General features: G+C 45.4%; 1 protein-coding gene across 1 annotated transcript in view; it reads right to left on the bottom strand.

Moving 5' to 3' along the window:
* LOC126426597 (mucin-5AC-like) overlaps positions 1–19882 on the bottom strand; it is a 76007-nt gene that overhangs the window by 12362 nt on the left and 43763 nt on the right. The window contains exon 3 of the mRNA XM_050088491.1: positions 2719–4129. Within this exon, the coding sequence (XP_049944448.1) occupies positions 2719–4129 (1411 nt within the window). The remainder of the gene's footprint in view (positions 1–2718; positions 4130–19882) is intronic.

Raw genomic sequence — 19882 nt, 5'->3', positions numbered from 1 at the left:
CCTCTAGCCATCCCTGCTTAGCCAGTTTGCTCTTCCGGTCGATCTCGTTTTTTTATAAACATGGCAGTAGTGAACCGTAAACTTACTTCTACAGACATGAGCCATCAGCTGAAAGGTTTGGAAGTTTAAGTTTCACCTATGACAGTAAGGAAGAGGCTGTTTGAATGTAGTTTAAAGGCGCGCCGACGAAGGAAGGAACAGAAAACCACACCTACGATGAAAACCGAAAGATTGCAGTGGGCTAAACGACTTCAGGAGTGGACGTGTGAACTCTGGGCTAAGGTATGTGCAATGATATGGCAAATTAAGTGGGTCTTATCTCTGAAGATAGAAATTTTGGGTTGAAATTATGATCTTTTACTGATATTGAAGGAATGCAGATCTGAATTTTGGCACTGTTGAGGTCTCCTATGCTACTATTCCCAGCTTCTCTAACTTGCAATTTTGCACACATGCTTGAGGTATGCTTCAGTGATGAATCTGTACTCACTGTGATGGAAGACAGCAGCCAGTACGTTCGTCGCAGACCTGGAGAACAGTTCGGAGCTGAATGTGTGCAGTAATGTGCGACGCATCCAACTCCCACTATTGTCTGGAACGTGATGTCTGAAAAGGTTCTGGCAGATTACACGTTGTTGAAGGGACAATGAGGCAAGAACAATATAAATAAATCCTCGAAAAGGAACTTTTCCCCCAAGTAAATTAGTGGTTTCCCAAAAATATGCCATTTCTATGCATGATGGGGCACCTTACCACAAAGCCAAAAGTGTTTCCAAGTACTTGGAAAAAAAGCAAATGAAAGTGTTGCCCTGACCGGGGAGTAGCCCTGATATGAACCCAACTGAAAATTTATGGGCTATTGTGAAGCAGAGGATAAGGAAATTTACAATAACCACCAAACAGGATATCACGGAGAAACTAGAGGAAATCTGGTACCGTGACAATGGTATTAAAATGTCAGGTGAAAAGTTAGTAAAAACTATGCCAAACAGGATGGAAATGTTGATTAAGAACAAAGGCATGCATACAAAGTATTGAATGTTCAAACATAATCTGGATGTGGATGTAAATGTGTAATAAATGCGAAGTTTTGGAAAAAATGCCTTTAGTCTAATAATTTGAAAACGGTAAAGGTTTAGAAAAAATTCGTTTAGTCTAATAATTTGAACACGTCTGTTCATGCCGTCATTCCGTCATTTGGAGATAATGCGTGGGGCTGTGGATGCTCTTAGAAAGCAGTTGTAAGTGGAGAAATACAGTAGTTAGGTCGCGAAGTCATTCCACATCCATCTTGTTCACTTGATCTTGCATCCTCAAGTTTTCTGCTCTCTACTGAACAACCTTCAAAGACCTCCCTTTCCGATTGAAATTGTGCTCCGAACATTACTAGACGAATTCTTCGCAAACCACGTGGTTTCTACAGTCGCATAATCGAAAAGTTACCCCAGCGTTGACAGATTGTTGTAAATACCGAAGGAGAGAACATTGTTGATGACTAAAGTGTGTGTTACATGTATCTGTTGTGTTTAATAAACTTGTGGAAAAACGCTACGAACTTATGCCACAACCCAATATAATATCTGCTGTCCATCACGTGCCTTCATGTTGGCAAATGTTTAGAAAATTAAGACATCCTAAAAATAGCTTCAAAATACGTTTGCCCTCATATGAAGTTTGCTGTGGGGGGCAGGTGTTATTTACAAACAGTAACAGTACTCAAAAATACAGCTACTGGGAGAAAGCACAACCTGGCCTTTGTCTTCCGCAGAAAGGAGAAAATTACACAGTCGTAAAAATACACGAAGATATATCTTCTGAATTAAATATTTGAGATTTAAAAAATAGGAATTATTTATACTTCAGTACTCCCATTCCGCGGATGAATTTCTGAATAAATACTATGTATGTTGTAAGTCGACAAGAAAATCTGATAACTGTAACCTAAGATTAAAACAAACTGTGTTATGTACATGGCGAGAATTCGGCCATGTAGCGACAGAGAAGACGTGTTTTATTTTTGAAAGTACTGACATGTTCACCATCATACCGAGTAGTTACGAATACTATGCTCAAACATGAAAACGAACTAAAGAAAAAGAACTGTGGATCATTATAATGTAAGGATCACACAATCGATGGGTTGTATGCTGTATGATCACACAATGGTGGCTTATATCATGTATGAATCATATACTGGATGGATCAGATGATCTATGGGTCATGCAATGGATGGATTATACGATGTATCGATCTTATTACATCATATATACTTGATCTTATGGCTGCTGATGCAATGGATGAATGAGACAGTGGGTCGATGGTGCAGAAAGTAGGTGCTAGAGTTCGTAGGTGCTAGAGTCAGTAGATGCTTGAGCCAATGGACAGTATGGTGGGTGAGGGCCAAGGCGGTGAGGGCCAAGGCGGTGAGGGCCAAGGCGGTGAGGGCCAAGGCGGTGAGGGCCAAGGCGGTGAGGGCCAAGGCGGTGAGGGCCAAGGCGGTGAGGGCCAAGACGGTGAGGGCCAAGGCGGTGAGGACCAAGACGGTGGTGATGATTATATGGACTGATGGTGATGACTGAAATGATAATAGTATTGATAAATTATGGTGTTTATGATACATTTCCTACATACTGGAATTCTGTATGAATTAGTCAAGTTGCAGATGATGATGTCGGCTAGGCCATATGACAACCACTTGACACAAAGCTGTGTACTCACCTATGCTTGAAGGATAACTGGGTGTCGAACCACGGGCAGACCTGGCTGCGAGGTCGTCACGGTACGGATCAGCCTCGCATCGTCCAGTTCTGTCCCGCGTGGTTCCTGTCCCTGGATTTGGAGAACTTGCAGTGTTGGTCCGGGTCGACGCAGAGGTGACGGGGATGCGACGTGCGAGTTTTACCTGGAGTCTCTCTCGCCTCTCCGAGTACGTCAGAGGGGGAGAAACTCTGTCATCGTCGCTAGTGTCACTGTAAGCGGCTGCTGGAGAACTTTCAGTCTGGGCTCCTCCAACTGCACTCTCACTACGGTACGGTAACCTCCCAGGAGTCTCATCAGGAACTGACGCAGCGCAAGTTTGTACACTACCGGATCCTACTCGTGGACCTCTACTTTCCTCGAGCTGCTCATCGTGGTACTGTCCTGCACGAGGTACCTGGAACTGTTGAGGGAGAACTGGAAGAGCTACCGGATTGCCCCCACCACAATATTCGGGACTGACTGGAACACAGTGTTCAGTATCATCATCAGTTCCACAACGTTCGTCTGTTTCCCGAACAGATTTTGTAGATCCTGCAGTTTCCTCACTGGATGTAGTCTCTAAGTATTGAGCGTCCTTAAGTTCGTGAACACACTCTTGGGAATTTTCACTGAGGTAATCAGTGGGAGGACAATGTGGAGAGATCTGGATGTCCTCATAATCTGAGGAAACTTTTCCAGCACTGTTACTGGGGCTGATCGGAGGTCTCGCGTTTTCTCCACCCACTGAGGAATTTTCTACTCTGTACGATGTGTTTACGTCTAATAATACTGGATACGGTCGTCGGTCTACTGCCTCTTCTACTGTCGGGGGAGTTTTACTGTCGGATGTGGTGGCAGCACTGTCGGGACTGCCCGGAGGGCCCGGTGTCGGGGGTTCCCCTACTTGTCCGCAGTGGCAACGAGGAGGAACAGCTGCCCCGTCGGAGTCGTTCGGAAGACTTTTCGTCGATTTTGTTGTCAACTGGCGCTGTCTCGCTGTGGGCGATTCGCGCGGTCCGGGGCTACCCTGCCCAGTTGGGCGGTGGAGTTGGACCGGATCAGTTTGGAGGGCGTCGCCGTCAGTGTCGTCGTCGTCGTCGCCGCCGCCCCCACTGCCCCACTTCACCTGCGGACCTCCGCCCCGACCGCCGCCACGGTCTTCACCATCCTCGGAGGCTCCGAAGAGACGGCCGGAATCGGCTACCCGGGAGAGCGCGCTGGTGAGTCGCGCCGCCTGCTTGGACCAGAGCCGGGTGACGACGGCGGTGACGTCCAAGTCGGAGATGGTCCTGGTGACGAGGGCGTCGACGGGCCCACCGTCGCTGCCGTCAGGGTACGGCTCCCGCCCCCACTCGCCGAGGGGCCGAGTCTCTGGGACTATCCAGGAGGCCTGCACAGAGGAGACGGCCAAGCATGTACAGGCGGAAGGTTTTTTTTTTATATCTACTGCTTGTAAAACTTTGATGCCGATGTGCTCTTTGACCATTTACAATTGTATATATACTTGCTTTTAACTTTACGTAAATTAATCAACCATGGACCTTGCCGTTGGTGGGGAGGCTTGCGTGCCTTAACGATACAGATGGCCGTACCGTAGGTGCAACCACAACGGAGGGGTATCTGTTGAGAGGCCAGACAAACGTGTGGTTCCTGAAGAGGGGCAGCAGCCTTTTCAGTAGTTGCAGGGGCAACAGTCTGGATGATTGACTGATCTGGCCTTGTAACACTAACCAAAACGGCCTTGCTGTGCTGGTACTGCGAACGGCTGAAAGCAAGGGGAAACTACAGCCGTAATTTTTCCCGAGGGCATGCAGCTTTACTGTATGGTTAAATGATGATGGCGTCCTCTTGGGTAAAATATTCCGGAGGTAAAATAGTCCCCCATTCGGATCTCCGGGCGGGGACTACTCAAGAGGACGTCGTTATCAGGAGAAAGAAAACTGGCATTCTACGGGTCGGAGCGTGGAATGTCAGATCCCTTAATCGGGCAGGTAGGTTAGAAAATTTAAAAAGGGAAATGGATAGGTTAAAGTTAGATATAGTGGGAATTAGTGAAGTTCGGTGGCAGGAGGAACAAGACTTTTGGTCAGGTGAAAACAGGGTTATAAATACAAAATCAAATAGGGGTAATGCAGGAGTAGGTTTAATAATCAATAAAAAAAATTGGAGCGTGGGTAACAGCATAGTGAACGTATTATAGTGGCCAGGATAAACACGAAGCCCATGCGTACCACGGTAGTACAAGTTTATATGCCAACTAGCTCTGCAGATGACGAAGAAATTGAAGAATGTAGATGAACATGAAATGGGAGATACGATATTGCGTGAAGAGTTTGACAGAGCACTGAAAGACCTGAGTCGACACAAGGCCCCGGGAGTAGACCATTCCATTAGAACTACTGACTGCCTTGGGAGTGCCAGTCCTGACAAAACTCTAACATCTGGTGAGCAAGATGTTTGAGACAGGCGAAATACCCTCAGACTTCACGAAAAATATAATAATTCCAATCCCAAAGAAAGCAGGTGTTGACTGATGTGAAAACTACCGAACTATCAGTTTAATAAGTCACAGCTGCTAAATACTAACACGAATTATTTACAGACGAATGGAAAAACTGGTAGAAGCCGAGCTCGGGGAAGATCAGTTTGGATTCCGTAGAAATGTTGGAACACGTGAGGCAATACTGACCTTACGACTTATCTTAGAAGAAAGATTAAGGAAAGGCAAACCTACGTTTCTAGCATTTGTAGACTTAGAGAAAGCTTTTGAGAAAATTGATTGGAATACTCTCTTTCAAATTCTAAAGGTAGCAGAGGTAAAATACAGGGAGCGAAAGGCTATGGCACAATATTTCGGCGATCATACACGTCGCCATCATCAGGTGAACTGACGGACTGAGCTCCTGTGAACGTGCCGGCACGGAGATCCGTACGCTATGGCTGCTCAGAGGGAACTGGGTTGGGTCGCGGAGGCGGCCGATTTAAATACCCTCCGCCCGCGGCGCGCTCGCCCCGCCGTCCGCGCCCCGCGCCACGGTCGCGCGGTGGAACAGATTGCGACGGCGTCTGAGATGACGTCGGTGTGATGGCTCTGTCCGCCGTGGTCGTCACAACTATACGTTTGCTCGATTTACTCTCGATTAACCCAATCGCCGGTTCCCAAGCCTCGCTAAGATTATAGCCACAGTCACGGTTTATGAGGTCGTCATTGGCGCGAATTTCGATGGCCTCTCTAACAACGCTGACCCAGTATCTCGACGTCTGTACCAGAATCCTCGTGCGTTCGTACTCCATGGCGTGATTTTCCGACAAACAATGTTCAGCGACCGCCGACTTGCTCGGATACATCAGGCGAGTGTGCCTCTGGTGTTCACGGCATCGATCCTCGACGGTACGCATCGTCTGACCAATATACGACTTGCCACATTGACACGGAATCTGGTACGCGCCGGCCTTCCTCAAACCGAGGTCATCTTTGGCGCTCCCCACCAGTGCACGAGTTTTATTCGGAGGACAAAACACAGTTCCGACCCGGTGTTTCTTCAGAATGCGGGCGATTTTCCCCGAGAGTGCGCCTGTATACGGAATAAACGCTGTGCCTGCCACCTCCCTCGTGACTTCAACCATCTCAACAGGTTGTGCTGCAGTGGTTGGGCGGAGAGCACGTCGAATCTGCCACCCTGAGTACCCATTTTTTCGAAATACAGTTCTCAGATGTTCCGATTCCTGGGGTAGACTCTCTGCGTCGGAGGTAGTGCGCGCCCTATGTACTAGAGTTTTAAGTACCCCATTCCTCTGTGAAGGGTGGTGGCAGCTGTCTGCGTGCAAATACAGTTCAGAGCTGTGGCCATAATCTTAGCGAGGCTTGGGAACCAGCGATTGGGTTAATCGAGAGTAAATCGAGCAAACGTATAGTTGTGACGACCACGGCGGACAGAGCCATCACACCGACGTCATCTCAGACGCCGTCGCAATCTGTTCCACCACGCGGGGCGCGGACGGTGGAGTGAGTGCGCCGCGGGCGGAGGGTATTTAAAACGGCCGCCGCCGCGACCCAACCCAGTTCCCCCTGAGCGGCCATAGCGTACGGATCTCCGTGCCGGCACGTTCACAGGAGCTCAGTCCGTCAGTTCACCTGATGATGGCGACATGTATGATCGCCGAAATATTGTGCCCGTTGGACACTGTAGACCGGCAGTACACCCGTGGATATTTTGATTATGAATTAATTTGTTTATCTTGCTGTATAATCAATTATGTAAATATCGCTGAGTAATCGCATGCAGTAAATATCTCTGCAGTGAGTATTCACATGCGCGGAAAATATTTTGTGTTGTCAACATACAGGGTGTTTCAAAAATGACAGGTATATTTGAAACGGCAATACAAACTAAACGAGCAGCGATAGAAATACACCGTTTGTTGCAATATGCTTGGGACAACAGTACATTTTCAGGCAGACAAACTTTCGAAATTACAGTAGTTACAATTGTCAACAACAGATGGCGCTGCGGTCTGGGAAACTCTATAGTACGATATTTTCCACATATCCACCATGCATAGCAATAATATGGCGTAGTCTCTGAATGAAATTACCCGAAACCTTTGACAACGTGTCTGGCGGAATGGCTTCACATGCAGATGAGATGTACTGCTTCAGCTGTTCAATTGTTTCTGGATTCTGGCGGTACACCTGGTCTTTCAAGTGTCCCCACAGAAAGAAGTCACAGGGGTTCATGTCTGGCGAATAGGGAGGCCAATCCACGCCGCCTCCTGTATGTTTCGGATAGCCCAAAGCAATCACACGATCATCGAAATATTCATTCAGGAAATTAAAGACGTCGGCCGTGCGATGTGGCCGGGCACCATCTTGCATAAACCACGAGGTATTCGCAGTGTCGTCTAAGGCAGTTTGTACCGCCACAAATTCACGAAGAATGTCCAGATAGCGTGATGCAGTAATCGTTTCGGATCTGAAAAATGGGCCAATGATTCCTTTGGAAGAAATGGCGGCCCAGACCAGTACTTTTTGAGGACGCAGGGACGATGGGTCTGCAACATGGGGCTTTTCGGTTCCCCATATGCGCCAGTTCTGTTTATTGATGAAGCGGTCCAGGTAAAAATAAGCTTCGTCAGTAAACCAAATGCTGCCCACGTGCATATCGCCGTCATCAATCGTGTGCACTATATCGTTAGCGAATGTCTCTCGTGCAGCAATGGTAGCGGCGCTGAGGGGTTGCCGCGTTTGAATTTTGTGCGGATAGAGGTGTAAACTCTGGCGCACGAGACGATACGTGGACGTTGGCGTCATTTGGACCGCAGCTGCAACACGGCGAACGGAAACCCGAGGCCGCTGTCGGATCACCTGCTGCACTAGCTGCGCGTTGCCCTCTGTGGTTGCCGTACGCGGTCGCCCTACCTTTCAGGCACGTTCATCTGTCACGTTCCCAGTCTGTTGAAATTTTTCAAACAGATCCTTTATTGTATCGCTTTTCGGTCCTTTGGTTACATTAAACCTCCGTTGAAAACTTCGTCTTGTTGCAACAACACTGTGTTCTAGGTGGTGGAATTCCAACACCAGACAAATCCTCTGTTCTAAGGAATAAACCATGTTGTCTACAGCACACTTGCACGTTGTGAACAGCACACGCTTACAGCAGAAAGACGACGTACAGAATGGCGCACCCACAGACTGCGTTGTCTTCTATATCTTTCACATCACTTGCAACGCCATCTGTTGTTGAAAATTGTAACTACTGTAATTTCGAAAGTTTGTCCGCCTGAAAATGTACTGTTGTCCCAAGCATATTGCAACAAACGGTGTATTTCTATCGCTGCCCGTTTAGTTTTTATTGCAGTTTCAAATATACCCGTCATTTTTGAAACACCCTGTAGATTGCCGGCCTGGTCACGTGTTCTCGGGACGTCGTGTGTTTGTCCGTATAGCGCCCTGTATATTTAGAATGTCACTACATCCCTAGCACAGACGGATTCTTTTCGAACGTGCCGTGGATTATTTATATATGTCGGGCAGACATTTTAACAGCATCCATTTGATACCGGGAATAAACCAGCTACGTAACTGTTAAAGGCAAGTGATATTACATCCTGCTTCTTTGCGATAGGTGTCACAGTTCAGATGCACTCGATTTTTGGTAGTTTTCGGTATGATACGGCACTTTTATAGTATTACAGGGCCTGACGTACATTTTTGCAGTGCTAGTCTTGCAAAACGACAGTTGACAGTACGCTAGCACTTTTGCAAGTGTCCGAAAAACACCGAATTTGCCACACATTAGCGATTATATCCCTGCTAATTCGTCCTTTTTTTCTGCTATTTCTGCGTATTTATTTTCTCGTTTTTGCGACCTTAAGCACAATTTTTCTTACTGGTGCACTTTGAAGTGTTTATTTAACGCATTTTACGTACTTGCTCCCAGTTTATTAAATAAATAGTAGACTCAGTAAGATGGGGGAAAAAGGCGATCGGAGAATAAATGTACTGTAAAGCAAATACAGTTGGTCATGTAATAGTCAACCCATATGACACCATTAAGAGAAGTAAAAAGTGACAAAATGAAAGAGTTTGGGGACATGTTTACTAATATTTTACGCTTTTTAATCAAATGGTGAAGAAAATTAATTCAAGGCAAAATACACCAAAGAAGATGAATGTGTACTTTGCTTAGCTACACTATTGTGTTTTTTATTTGATTTGTGCAGAAAATGTATTTAATCTGAATGCAGAAATTGGTAGTAGGTGCTGTGGAAAATTAAAAATAGTTGGTATAGCATCTACCTTCAGCCACGCACGTCCAAATTTTTCCCTGTTTAACATTCCTCTTCAAAGTGTTTTGAACATACTTTGGAACATTTTGTGGGGACAAAATTACTCCTCCTCATTTTCTGGAGCCATATCTTTGCTCGTTGTTCGGGAAACTAAAATATAAATCACACATAATCTTTCTCCATGTCCTACACAGACTTAACATGGTCTCCTACTGTAACTTTATAGTAAGCAAAAAGGTTTGGACACACATATTATACGGAGACAATTACACACCCCCAATTCTATTGAATTTATCTGTCTCCCGTCTTTCAAGTGTATGTACATAATCGACAAGTCAATGATAAATGCATGGAGGATAGTATTTGCTGAAACAACTTGTCATTCCCTTTCCTGTTCCACTAGCTAATTTACGAGAGGAAGCGATTGTTTGTAAGCTTTTGTACGAGCCGTAATATCTGTTACATAGTCATAAAATCGTAGAAAAATAAGTCTACAGAATCAAGCCTTAATTATAACGCGTCTCGAAATTTTTAAACATATACAGTGTCTCTTAATAATATGATAACTGTAATTAGAGTAAATGGTATGTGCCCATGAAAAGTTACTATCCCTCCTTTCACAATTTTTCTATGCATCCGTAGCGACAATAGTAATTCACCATCGCTATTACACTATCAACAAACGCTGAAACACAACAAAAACTCTTGATATTATAAACTTCAAACTCTGCGGAAAGTACACAGGCACAGCGAAGTCCAGAAAACACGTGACAATCCAGGTTTAATTTTGACAACATGCGCAGAACGCAATGCTCACTCCAGAGATATTTACTCTATGAGTAATCACTGAGGGAATGTTAGGGAAACGTTAGGTTTTTGTCAACGAGTAAGTATGGTTGGAGTAGCGGCGTCTATGGATGCGGGAGGATGTTACGTCAGATCGCGCGCTACACAGAGAGAGGACTCTGGTGTGAGACTTGGTGAAGTTCGGACGCACGAATCTACATCTACATCCATACTCCGCAAGCCACCTGACGGTGTGAGGCGGAGGGTACCTTGAGTACCTCTATCGGTTCTGCCTTCTATTCCAGTCTCGTATTGTCCGTGGAAAGAAGGATTGTCGGTATGTCTGTGTGTGGGCTCTAAGCTCTCTGATTTTATCCTCACGGTCTCTTCGCGAGATATACGTAGGAGGGAGCAATATACTGCTCGACTCCTCGGTGAAGGTATGTTCTCGAAACTTCAACAAAAGCCCGTACCGAGCTACTGAGCGTCTCTCCTGCAGAGTCTTCCACTGGAGTTTATCTATCATCTCCGTAACGCTTTCGCGATTACTAAATGATCCTGTAACGAAGCGCGCTGCTCTCCGTTGGAGCTTCTCTATCTCTTCTATCGACCCTATCTGGTTTGGATCCCACACTGCTGAGCAGTATTTAAGCAGTGGGCGAACAAGCGTACTGTAACCTACTTCCTTTGTTTCCAGATTGCATTTCCTTAGGATTCTTCCAATGAATCTCAGTCTGGCATCCGCTTTACCGACGATCAACTTTGTATGATCATTCCATTTTAAATCACTCCTAATGCCTACTCCCAGATAATTTATGGAATTAACTGCTTCCAGTTGCTGACCTGCTATATTGTAGCTAAATGGTAAGGGGTCTTTCTTTCTATGTATTCGCAGCACATTACACTTGTCTGCATTGAGATTCAATTGCCATTCCCTGCGCCATGCTTCAATTCGCTGCAGATGCTCCTGCATTTCAGTACAGTTTTCCATTCTTACAACCTCTCGATATACCACAGCATCATTCGCAAAAAGCATCAGTGAACTTCCGATGTTATCCAAAAGGTCATTTACGTGTATTGTGAATAGCAACAGTCCTACGACACTCCCCTGCGGCACACCTGAAATCACTCTTACTTCGGAAGACTTCTCTCCATTGAGAAAGACATGCTGCGTTCTGTTATCTAGGAACTCCTCAATCCAATCACGCAATTGGTGTGATAGTCCATATGCTCTTAATTTTTTTCATTAAACGACTGTGGGGAACTGTATGGAACGCCTTGCGGAAGTCAAGAAACACGGCATCTACCTGGGAACCCGTGTCTGTGGCCCTCTGAGTCTCGTGGACGAATAGCGCGAGCTGGGTTTCACACGATCGTCTTTTTCGAAACCCGTGGTGATTCCTACAGAGTAGATTTCTAGTCTCCAGAAAAGTCAGTATACTCGAGCATAATAAGTGTTCCAAAATTCTACAACTGATCGACGTTACAGATATAGGTCTATAGTTCTGGAGGAGTGATTGTTTATCGCCACGTGGCGAGTGACGAGCGTGGGCGGTGGAAATATTGGCTGCAGCAGCATCGAGAACCCGCCACGCCAATATCATTGCCAATAACTCCCGTGCTCGCTAATTCTCACGGAATGGATCCAGCAGCAGTATCGTAGTCAGCAACTTCGCCACGGCGAGAATAGACTGCGGCACGATTGTGGCGTCACAGCTTCTTGTCAACCAGTTTTGTAGCGGCGTTACTCGGCTTTGCGGCGTTTTGCGAGTGAATAATGACCACAGTTTAATCAAAACTGTTTACCCGTGATTCTCCCTAAAATCATTCACCGAGTAGGTTCCTGCCCTGTCCTATTGTTAACAATAATCCGAGTACCATTTACGAAAAATGAAAATTGCAGTGCCAGCTAATTTTGCTTACGAACTAAATGATTCAGTTAGATTAAAGATTTGAACTTAAAGCATTCAATAATTTCAGTCTCACTAACTTTAAATTTGAACTTTAATCTGAGGCGATCTAATTGTTGCAAATAGTAAATCAACTAGCCACGTTAAAATGATTCCTCGCACTACGAACAAAAGCACTAACTGGAATTAGTGAGTGAGTTCAAATACGAGTGATTATTGTAATTTGTTGTTAGTAAACTTCTGGTTCACATTTTGACCTGCAGTCGTGCTAAAGTATAATAATTACTTATATTTACTATTAAAAGCAGTCTTGATCACGATTTATTTATCGAAGTGACCGGTTTCGACCACTACTGTGGTCATCTTCAGACCTACAAGTTGTATACAAGGCTTTAAGCCTCCATTATACAGGGTGAGTCACCTAACATTACCGCTGGATATATTTCGTAAACCACATCAAATACTGACGAATCGATTCCACAGACCGAACGTGAGGATAGGGGCCTAGTGTAACTGGTTAATATAAAGCATAAAAAATGCACGGAAGTATGTTTAACACAAACCTACGTTTTTTTAAATGGAACCCCGTTAGTTTTGTTAGCACATCTGAACATATAAACAAATAAATAATCAGTGTCGTTTGTGGCATTTTAAAATGTTAAGTACATCCGGAGATATTGTAACCTAAAGTTGACGCTTGAGTACCACTCCTCCGCTGTTCGATCGTGTGTATCGGAGAGCACCGAATTACGTAGGGATCCAAAGGGAACGGTGGTGGACCTCAGGTACAGAAGAGACTGGAACAGCACATTACGTCCACATGCTAACACCTTTTTATTGCTGTTTTTCACTAACGCACATGTACATTACCATGAGGGGTGAGGTACACGTACACACGTGGTTTCCGTTTTCAATTACGGAGTGGAATAGAGTGTGTGCCGACATGTCAGGCCAATAGATGTTCAATGTGGTGGCCATCATTTGCTGCACACAACTGCAATCTCTGGCGTAATGAATGTCGTACACGCCGCAGTACATCTGGTGTAATGTCGCCGCAGGCTGCCACAATACGTTGTTTCATATCCTCTGGGGTTGTAGGCACATCATGGTACACATTCTCCTTTAACGTACCCCACAGAAAGAAGTCCAGAGGTGTAAGATCAGGAGAACGGGCTGGCCAATTTATGCGTCCTCCACGTCCTATGAAACGCCCGTCGAACGTGTACCTCACCCCTCATGGTAATGTACATGTGCGTCAGTGAAAAACACCAATAAAAAGGTGTTAGCATGTGGACGTAATGTGCTGTTCCAGTCTCTTCTGTACCTAAGCTCCATCACCGTTCCCTTTGGATCCCTACGTAATTCGGTGCTCTCCGATACACACGATCGAACAGCGGAGGAGTGGTACTCAAGCGTCAACTTTAGGTTACAATATCTCCGGGTGTAATTAACATTTTACAATGCAACAAAAGGCACTGATTACGTATTTGTTTATATGTTCAGATGTGCTAACAAAACTAACGGGGTTCCATTTTTAAAAAAAACGTAGGTTTGTGTTAAAAAACATACTTCCGTGCATTTTTGTATGGTTTGGAGTAACCAATTACACTAGCCGTTCTCCTCACGTTCGGTCTGTGGAATCGATTCGTCACTATTTGATGTGGTTTACGAAATATATCCAGCGGTAATGTTAGGTGACTCATCCTGTATAATGGAGGCTTAAAGCCTTGTATACAACTTGTAGGTCTGAAGATGACCACAGTAGTGGTCGAAACCGGTCACCTCGCTAAATAAATCGTGATCAAGACTGCTTTTAATAGCAAATATTTGTAAGACAATCATCACTGCCTCTCCCATAATGTATTCAAAAATATAATAATTACCTTTTGATACAGTAATTACCAATAGAGCTTCTTTTAATTACTTTTTGCCATTTTCCAAAATTCATATGAAAATAGTAGACGTTATTGTGAGGTAGCGCCATTGTGACTTACAACAGTAAGTAACCACTAATCTAAGTGTTACCTTGTATGCTTTCAAAATTTCAGCTCTACTAGTTACTGATATTTCCAGTGCAAACTACTTTCTTTCTCGCTTTATTACGTAAATTGTTTTTGTTAACGTGCGTGGAGCCCTCTGTTGCCCCGCGTGTTCGAGTAGTTCTTGACACTGACCGTTCGGCTCATTAATTCACCTACCGAACAGAAATGTTGCCCAACTGGCGCTGGCGACCGTATTTCTTTTACCTGTAATTACTTCAGTAACTCTTATTATTCTATTCCGATCCACGTGCTACCCCTTCTCGTTGGAACAGTACTTGAATGATAGCACAAACATTTCGAATAAACATACTAAATTTTACAGTAATTAAGTAGGCGAAATAAGTTGTCCTCGAAGGCATGAAAGGGAAGCAGTGGTTGGGAAAGGAGTGAGACGGGGTTGTAGCCTCTCCCCGATGCTATTCAATCTGTATATTGAGCAAGCAATAAAGGAAACGAAAGAAAAATTCGGAGTAGGTATTAAAATCCATGGAGAAGAAATAAGAACTTTGAGGTTCGCCGTTGACATCGTGATTCTATCAGAGACAGCAAAGGACTTGGAAGAGCAGTTGAACGGAATGGACAGTGTCTTGAGAGGAGGATATAAGATGAACAGCAACAAAAGCAAATCGAGGATAATGGAATGTAGTCGGATTAAGTCGGGTGATGCTGAGGGGATTAGATTAGGAAATGAGACACTTAAAGTAGTAAAGGAGTTTTGCTATTTGGGGAGTAAAATAACTGATGATGGTCGAAGTAGAGAGGATATAAAATGTAGACTGGCAATGGCAAGGAAAGCGTTTCTGAAGAAGAGGAATTTGTTAACATCGGGTATAGATTTAAGTGTCAGGAAGTCGTTTCTGAAAGTATTTGTATGGAGTGTATCCATATATGGAAGTGAAATATGGACGATAAATATTTTGGACAAGAAGAGAATAGACGGTTTCGAAATGTGGTGCTACAGAAGAATGCTGAAGATTAGGTGAGTAGATCAAATAACTAATCAGGAAGTATTGAACAGAATTGGGGAGGAGTTTGTGGCACAACTTGATTAGAAGAAGGGATCGGTTGGTAGGACATGTTCTGAGGCATCAAGGGATCACAAATTTAGTATTGGAGGGCAGCGTGGAGAGTAAAAATCGTAGAGGGAGACCGAGAGATGAATACACTAAGCAGATTCAGAAGGATGTAGGTTGCAGTAGGTACTGGGAGATGAAGAAGCTTGCACAGGATAGAGTAGCATGGAGAGCTGCATCAAACCAGCCTCAGGACTGAAGACAACAACAACAACAACAGAAGGCATCTTCTTGTTAATCTCCCCCTCATTTATCGACTTTATTATTGAATCATCGGAACAATAGCCTTTCCAAAATTTTATTCCAATTGTTTAGGCACATGCTTACACGGTCATACACTCCTGGAAATTGAAATAAGAACACCGTGAATTCATTGTCCCAGGAAGGGGAAACTTTATTGACACATTCCTGGGGTCAGATACATCACATGATCACACTGACAGAACCACAGGCACATAGACACAGGCAACAGAGCATGCACAATGTCGGCACTAGTACAGTGTATATCCACCTTTCGCAGCAATGCAGGCTGCTATTCTCCCATGGAGACGATCGTAGAGATGCTGGATGTAGTCCTGTGGAACGGCTTGCCATGCCATTTCCACCTGGCGCCTCAGTTGGACCAGCGTTCGTGCTGGACGTGCAGACCGCGTGAGACGACGCTTCATCCAGTCCCAAACATGCTCAATGGGGGACAGATCCGGAGATCTTGCTGGCCAGGGTAGTTGACTTACACCTTCTAGAGCACGTTGGGTGGCAAGGGATACATGCGGACGTGCATTGTCCTGTTGGAACAGCAAGTTCCCTTGCCGGTCTAGGAATGGTAGAACGATGGGTTCGATGACGGTTTGGATGTACCGTGCACTATTCAGTGTCCCCTCGACGATCACCAGTGGTGTACGGCCAGTGTAGGAGATCGCTCCCCACACCATGATGCCGGGTGTTGGCCCTGTGTGCCTCGGTCGTATGCAGTCCTGATTGTGGCGCTCACCTGCACGGCGCCAAACACGCATACGACCATCATTGGCACCAAGGCAGAAGCGACTCTCATCGCTGAAGACGACACGTCTCCATTCGTCCCTCCATTCACGCCTGTCGCGACACCACTGGAGGCGGGCTGCACGATGTTGGGGCGTGAGCGGAAGACGGCCTAACGGTGTGCGGGACCGTAGCGCAGCTTCATGGAGACGGTTGCGAATGGTCCTCGCCGATACCCCATGAGCAACAGTGTCCCTAATTTGCTGGGAAGTGGCGGTGCGGTCCCCTACGGCACTGCGTAGGATCCTACGGTCTTGGCGTGCATCCGTGCGTCGCTGCGGTCCGGTCCCAGGTCGACGGGTACGTGCACCTTCCGCCGACCACTGGCGACAACATCGATGTACTGTGGAGACCTCACGCCCCACGTGTTGAGCAATTCGGCGGTACGTCCACCCGGCCTCCCGCATGCCCACTATACGCCCTCGCTCAAAGTCCGTCAACTGCACATACGGTTCACGTCCACGCTGTCGCGGCATGCTACCAGTGTTAAAGACTGCGATGGAGCTCCGTATGCCACGGCAGACTGGCTGACACTGACGGCGGCGGTGCACAAATGCTGCGCAGCTAGCGCCATTCGACGGCCAACACCGCGGTTCCTGGTGTGTCCGCTGTGCCGTGCGTGTGATCATTGCTTGTACAGCCCTCTCGCAGTGTCCGGAGCAAGTATGGTGGGTCTGACACACCGGTGTCAATGTGTTCTTTTTTCCATTTCCAGGAGTGTATATTTCTAACATTGTCGATAGAAGGGAAGGGGGACCTTACATTCTCATTATTAAGAGACCGAATTATATGCATTTGCACGTTGCAAACACATTTGCACTTTAGCTCCTTTTCACTGGTTACTGCATATTTAAAAAAAAAGACTAGGGCCAATGCATATTTTCGCTCTTTGTTTACAATATTTTAGAAATTCTGACGGGCGGCGGTCTCTAGCTCCATCTAATTTTGATGTCTCACAGATTGACCGCGAAACGCGTCAGCAACAGTTAAATTAAACTACACAAGCTTTTAGTCGCACGTCCATTGTTTCAGTTTAGCTTTCTATTTACTTGAGCAGAGTTTAACGTGCTTACGACGTGTAGCGTGTAACGTGATGTGCGCCATGTCACCCGAAAAAACAAACGTCGCGTCGTGGATGGCTGACCATCGCGGAAAACTTACGAGGGTCACTCCAAACGAAATGCACACCAGTTTTGTAAAAATACAGTTTTCATTCTGCATGTGTGAAAGTTTTACAGCGTGTAGATACATCCTTCCCACTTGTTTTCAAACTTAGTTCAACCTGTTCCCGTGAGAGGCGCCGTCGCAGCATGTCTTCAAAATGGCTGCTACACTTGGCGTTCGTCAGAAGCAACGTGCTGTCGTAGAATTCCTGTGCTGTGAAAACGAGACAGTGGGAAACATCCACAAGAGGTTGGAAAGGGTGTACGGAGATGCTGCTGTCGATCGCAGTACAGTAAGTCGGTGGGCGAGCAGGTTACGTGACGAAAGCGGGCACGGCAATATTGAGGATTGTCCTCGCAGCGGCAGGCCTCGTGCTGCACACACTCCAGACAATGCGCAGGGAGTTAACGAATTGGTGACTGCTGACAGACGCGTCACAGTGAACGAATTGTCTCGCTACGTTGGAAGTGTGTGCAGAATACTGAAAGTGTTGGCGTTGAAAAAGGTTTGTGCCAGGTGGGTTCCCGGGATGTCGACGGTGGTTCACAAAGAAACAAGAGAAATGGTATGCAGCAAACTTTTGGAACAGTACGAGAATGGTGGAGTTGAATTACTTGGAAGAACTGTGACAGCTGACGAAACATGGCTCCATCATTTTTACGTAACCATTGTGGTACCTCACCTCAACCTCTCGATACCAGCAATATTCTACTGTGTTTCTGTAAAATAGTTAACACATTTCTGTGACAACATTCAGATTTGATTTCATTAATGTAGAGGTACTTTGATACATCGATGTGTATATATTGCAATGATATTATTCTTATGTGTATTCTTTCTTTTCTCACTATGATCTTTGACGTACTTGTAACTCAGATTTTTGGGCGCGTAAGCGGTTATTAGAGTGTCAAGCTTTGGTCGTGATGTTAAAAAGACGCAAATTGTAGTCAGTTTATGAAATGTGAACTTTAACAGTGAGGAAGATATTTTCAAGTATGTTTTATAGTGTGTAGTGATATTGCAACAAAAGTAATAAAAAAGAAGTGTAACAAATTCGGAGTGCTGATTACTTTTTTACATCAGAATTGTCCTAACTTGCAAAAGTTTAATCTTCAAGAATGGTTTATGGAACACATGTATAAAACTTTTGAATATCGCAGAGTAACACCTAGGCCTCTTTGCATCCGAGCTCGGAATCATGACCACCTAGAGTTTCGACGATTGAGCCACGAGTTCACAACGAGACCAGCGCGGGAAACACGAAAAGATGAGTGCCTACTTTATCCATTATTTCAAGAAACGACTTTATTACATGAAATGACTTTATTAGCTGAGCTCTAATGACACCTGCCACATAATATAACTTTGTTGTTGCCCGAAAATGCAATATTTAGCAGCGTGAGCAACACTACAATCATAATTAATTTTTTGACCTTTGTTGTGGTAGGGTTGTTATAAGACGAAGAGGCAATCAATGGAGTGGCATCGTGCAAATTCACCCAAGGAAAAAAAAAATTTCAGATCCACACCTTCTGCTGGAAAAGTTATGGCTACGGTGTTTTTCGATTCCGAAGGACTCTTGCCTGTGGACATCATGCCAAGTGGAACCACCATAAATTCTGATGGATATGTGACGACACTGAAGAAACTTCGAGCTCGGCTGAGTCGTGTTCGACCACATCGGCAAAAGCAGGATGTTTTGCTGTTGCACGACAATGCACGGCCACATGCCAGTCAAAAAACCGTGGGAGCGATCACAAAACTCGGATGGACAACACTGAAACAGCCGTCTTACAGTCCTGACCTGGCTCCGTGTGACTGTCACCTCTTTGCGAAACTGAAAGACTCTATTCGTGCAACAAGGCTTGAAAATGACGACTCCCTTGTGCACGCTGCCAAACAGTGGCTCCAACAGCTCGGTCCAGAATTTTACCGTGCGGGTATACAGGCGCTGGTTCCAAGATGGCGTAAGGCAGCTGAGAGGGATGGAAATTATGTGGAGAAATGAAAATATTGTTCCTAAAGGATGTATCTACACACTGTAAAACTTTCAAACATGTAGAATGAAAGACGGATTTTAAAAAAAATAGTGTGCATTTCTTTTGGAGTCACCCTCGTACATATAACGGAATCGTTTTCTATTGTCGAGTTTGCGAGAAAAACCTTTCGCGCACAAGAAAGTTTCAAATAGACCAGCATGTCAAGGCAAGTCTTCATATCGCGCGAATGCAGAAGAAAGGACCACGATAACTTCTGACAACAGCAAGTCGCAATGAAGCGAAATGCAGGAAGATCTGCAGCGGATAGGCACTTGGTGCAGGGAGTGGCAACTGACCCTTAA

This window comes from Schistocerca serialis, chromosome 11 (assembly GCF_023864345.2).
Source record: "Schistocerca serialis cubense isolate TAMUIC-IGC-003099 chromosome 11, iqSchSeri2.2, whole genome shotgun sequence".
In the NCBI taxonomy this organism is placed as follows: domain Eukaryota; kingdom Metazoa; phylum Arthropoda; class Insecta; order Orthoptera; family Acrididae; genus Schistocerca; species Schistocerca serialis.
This window is presented reverse-complemented; position numbering and strand designations above follow the sequence as displayed.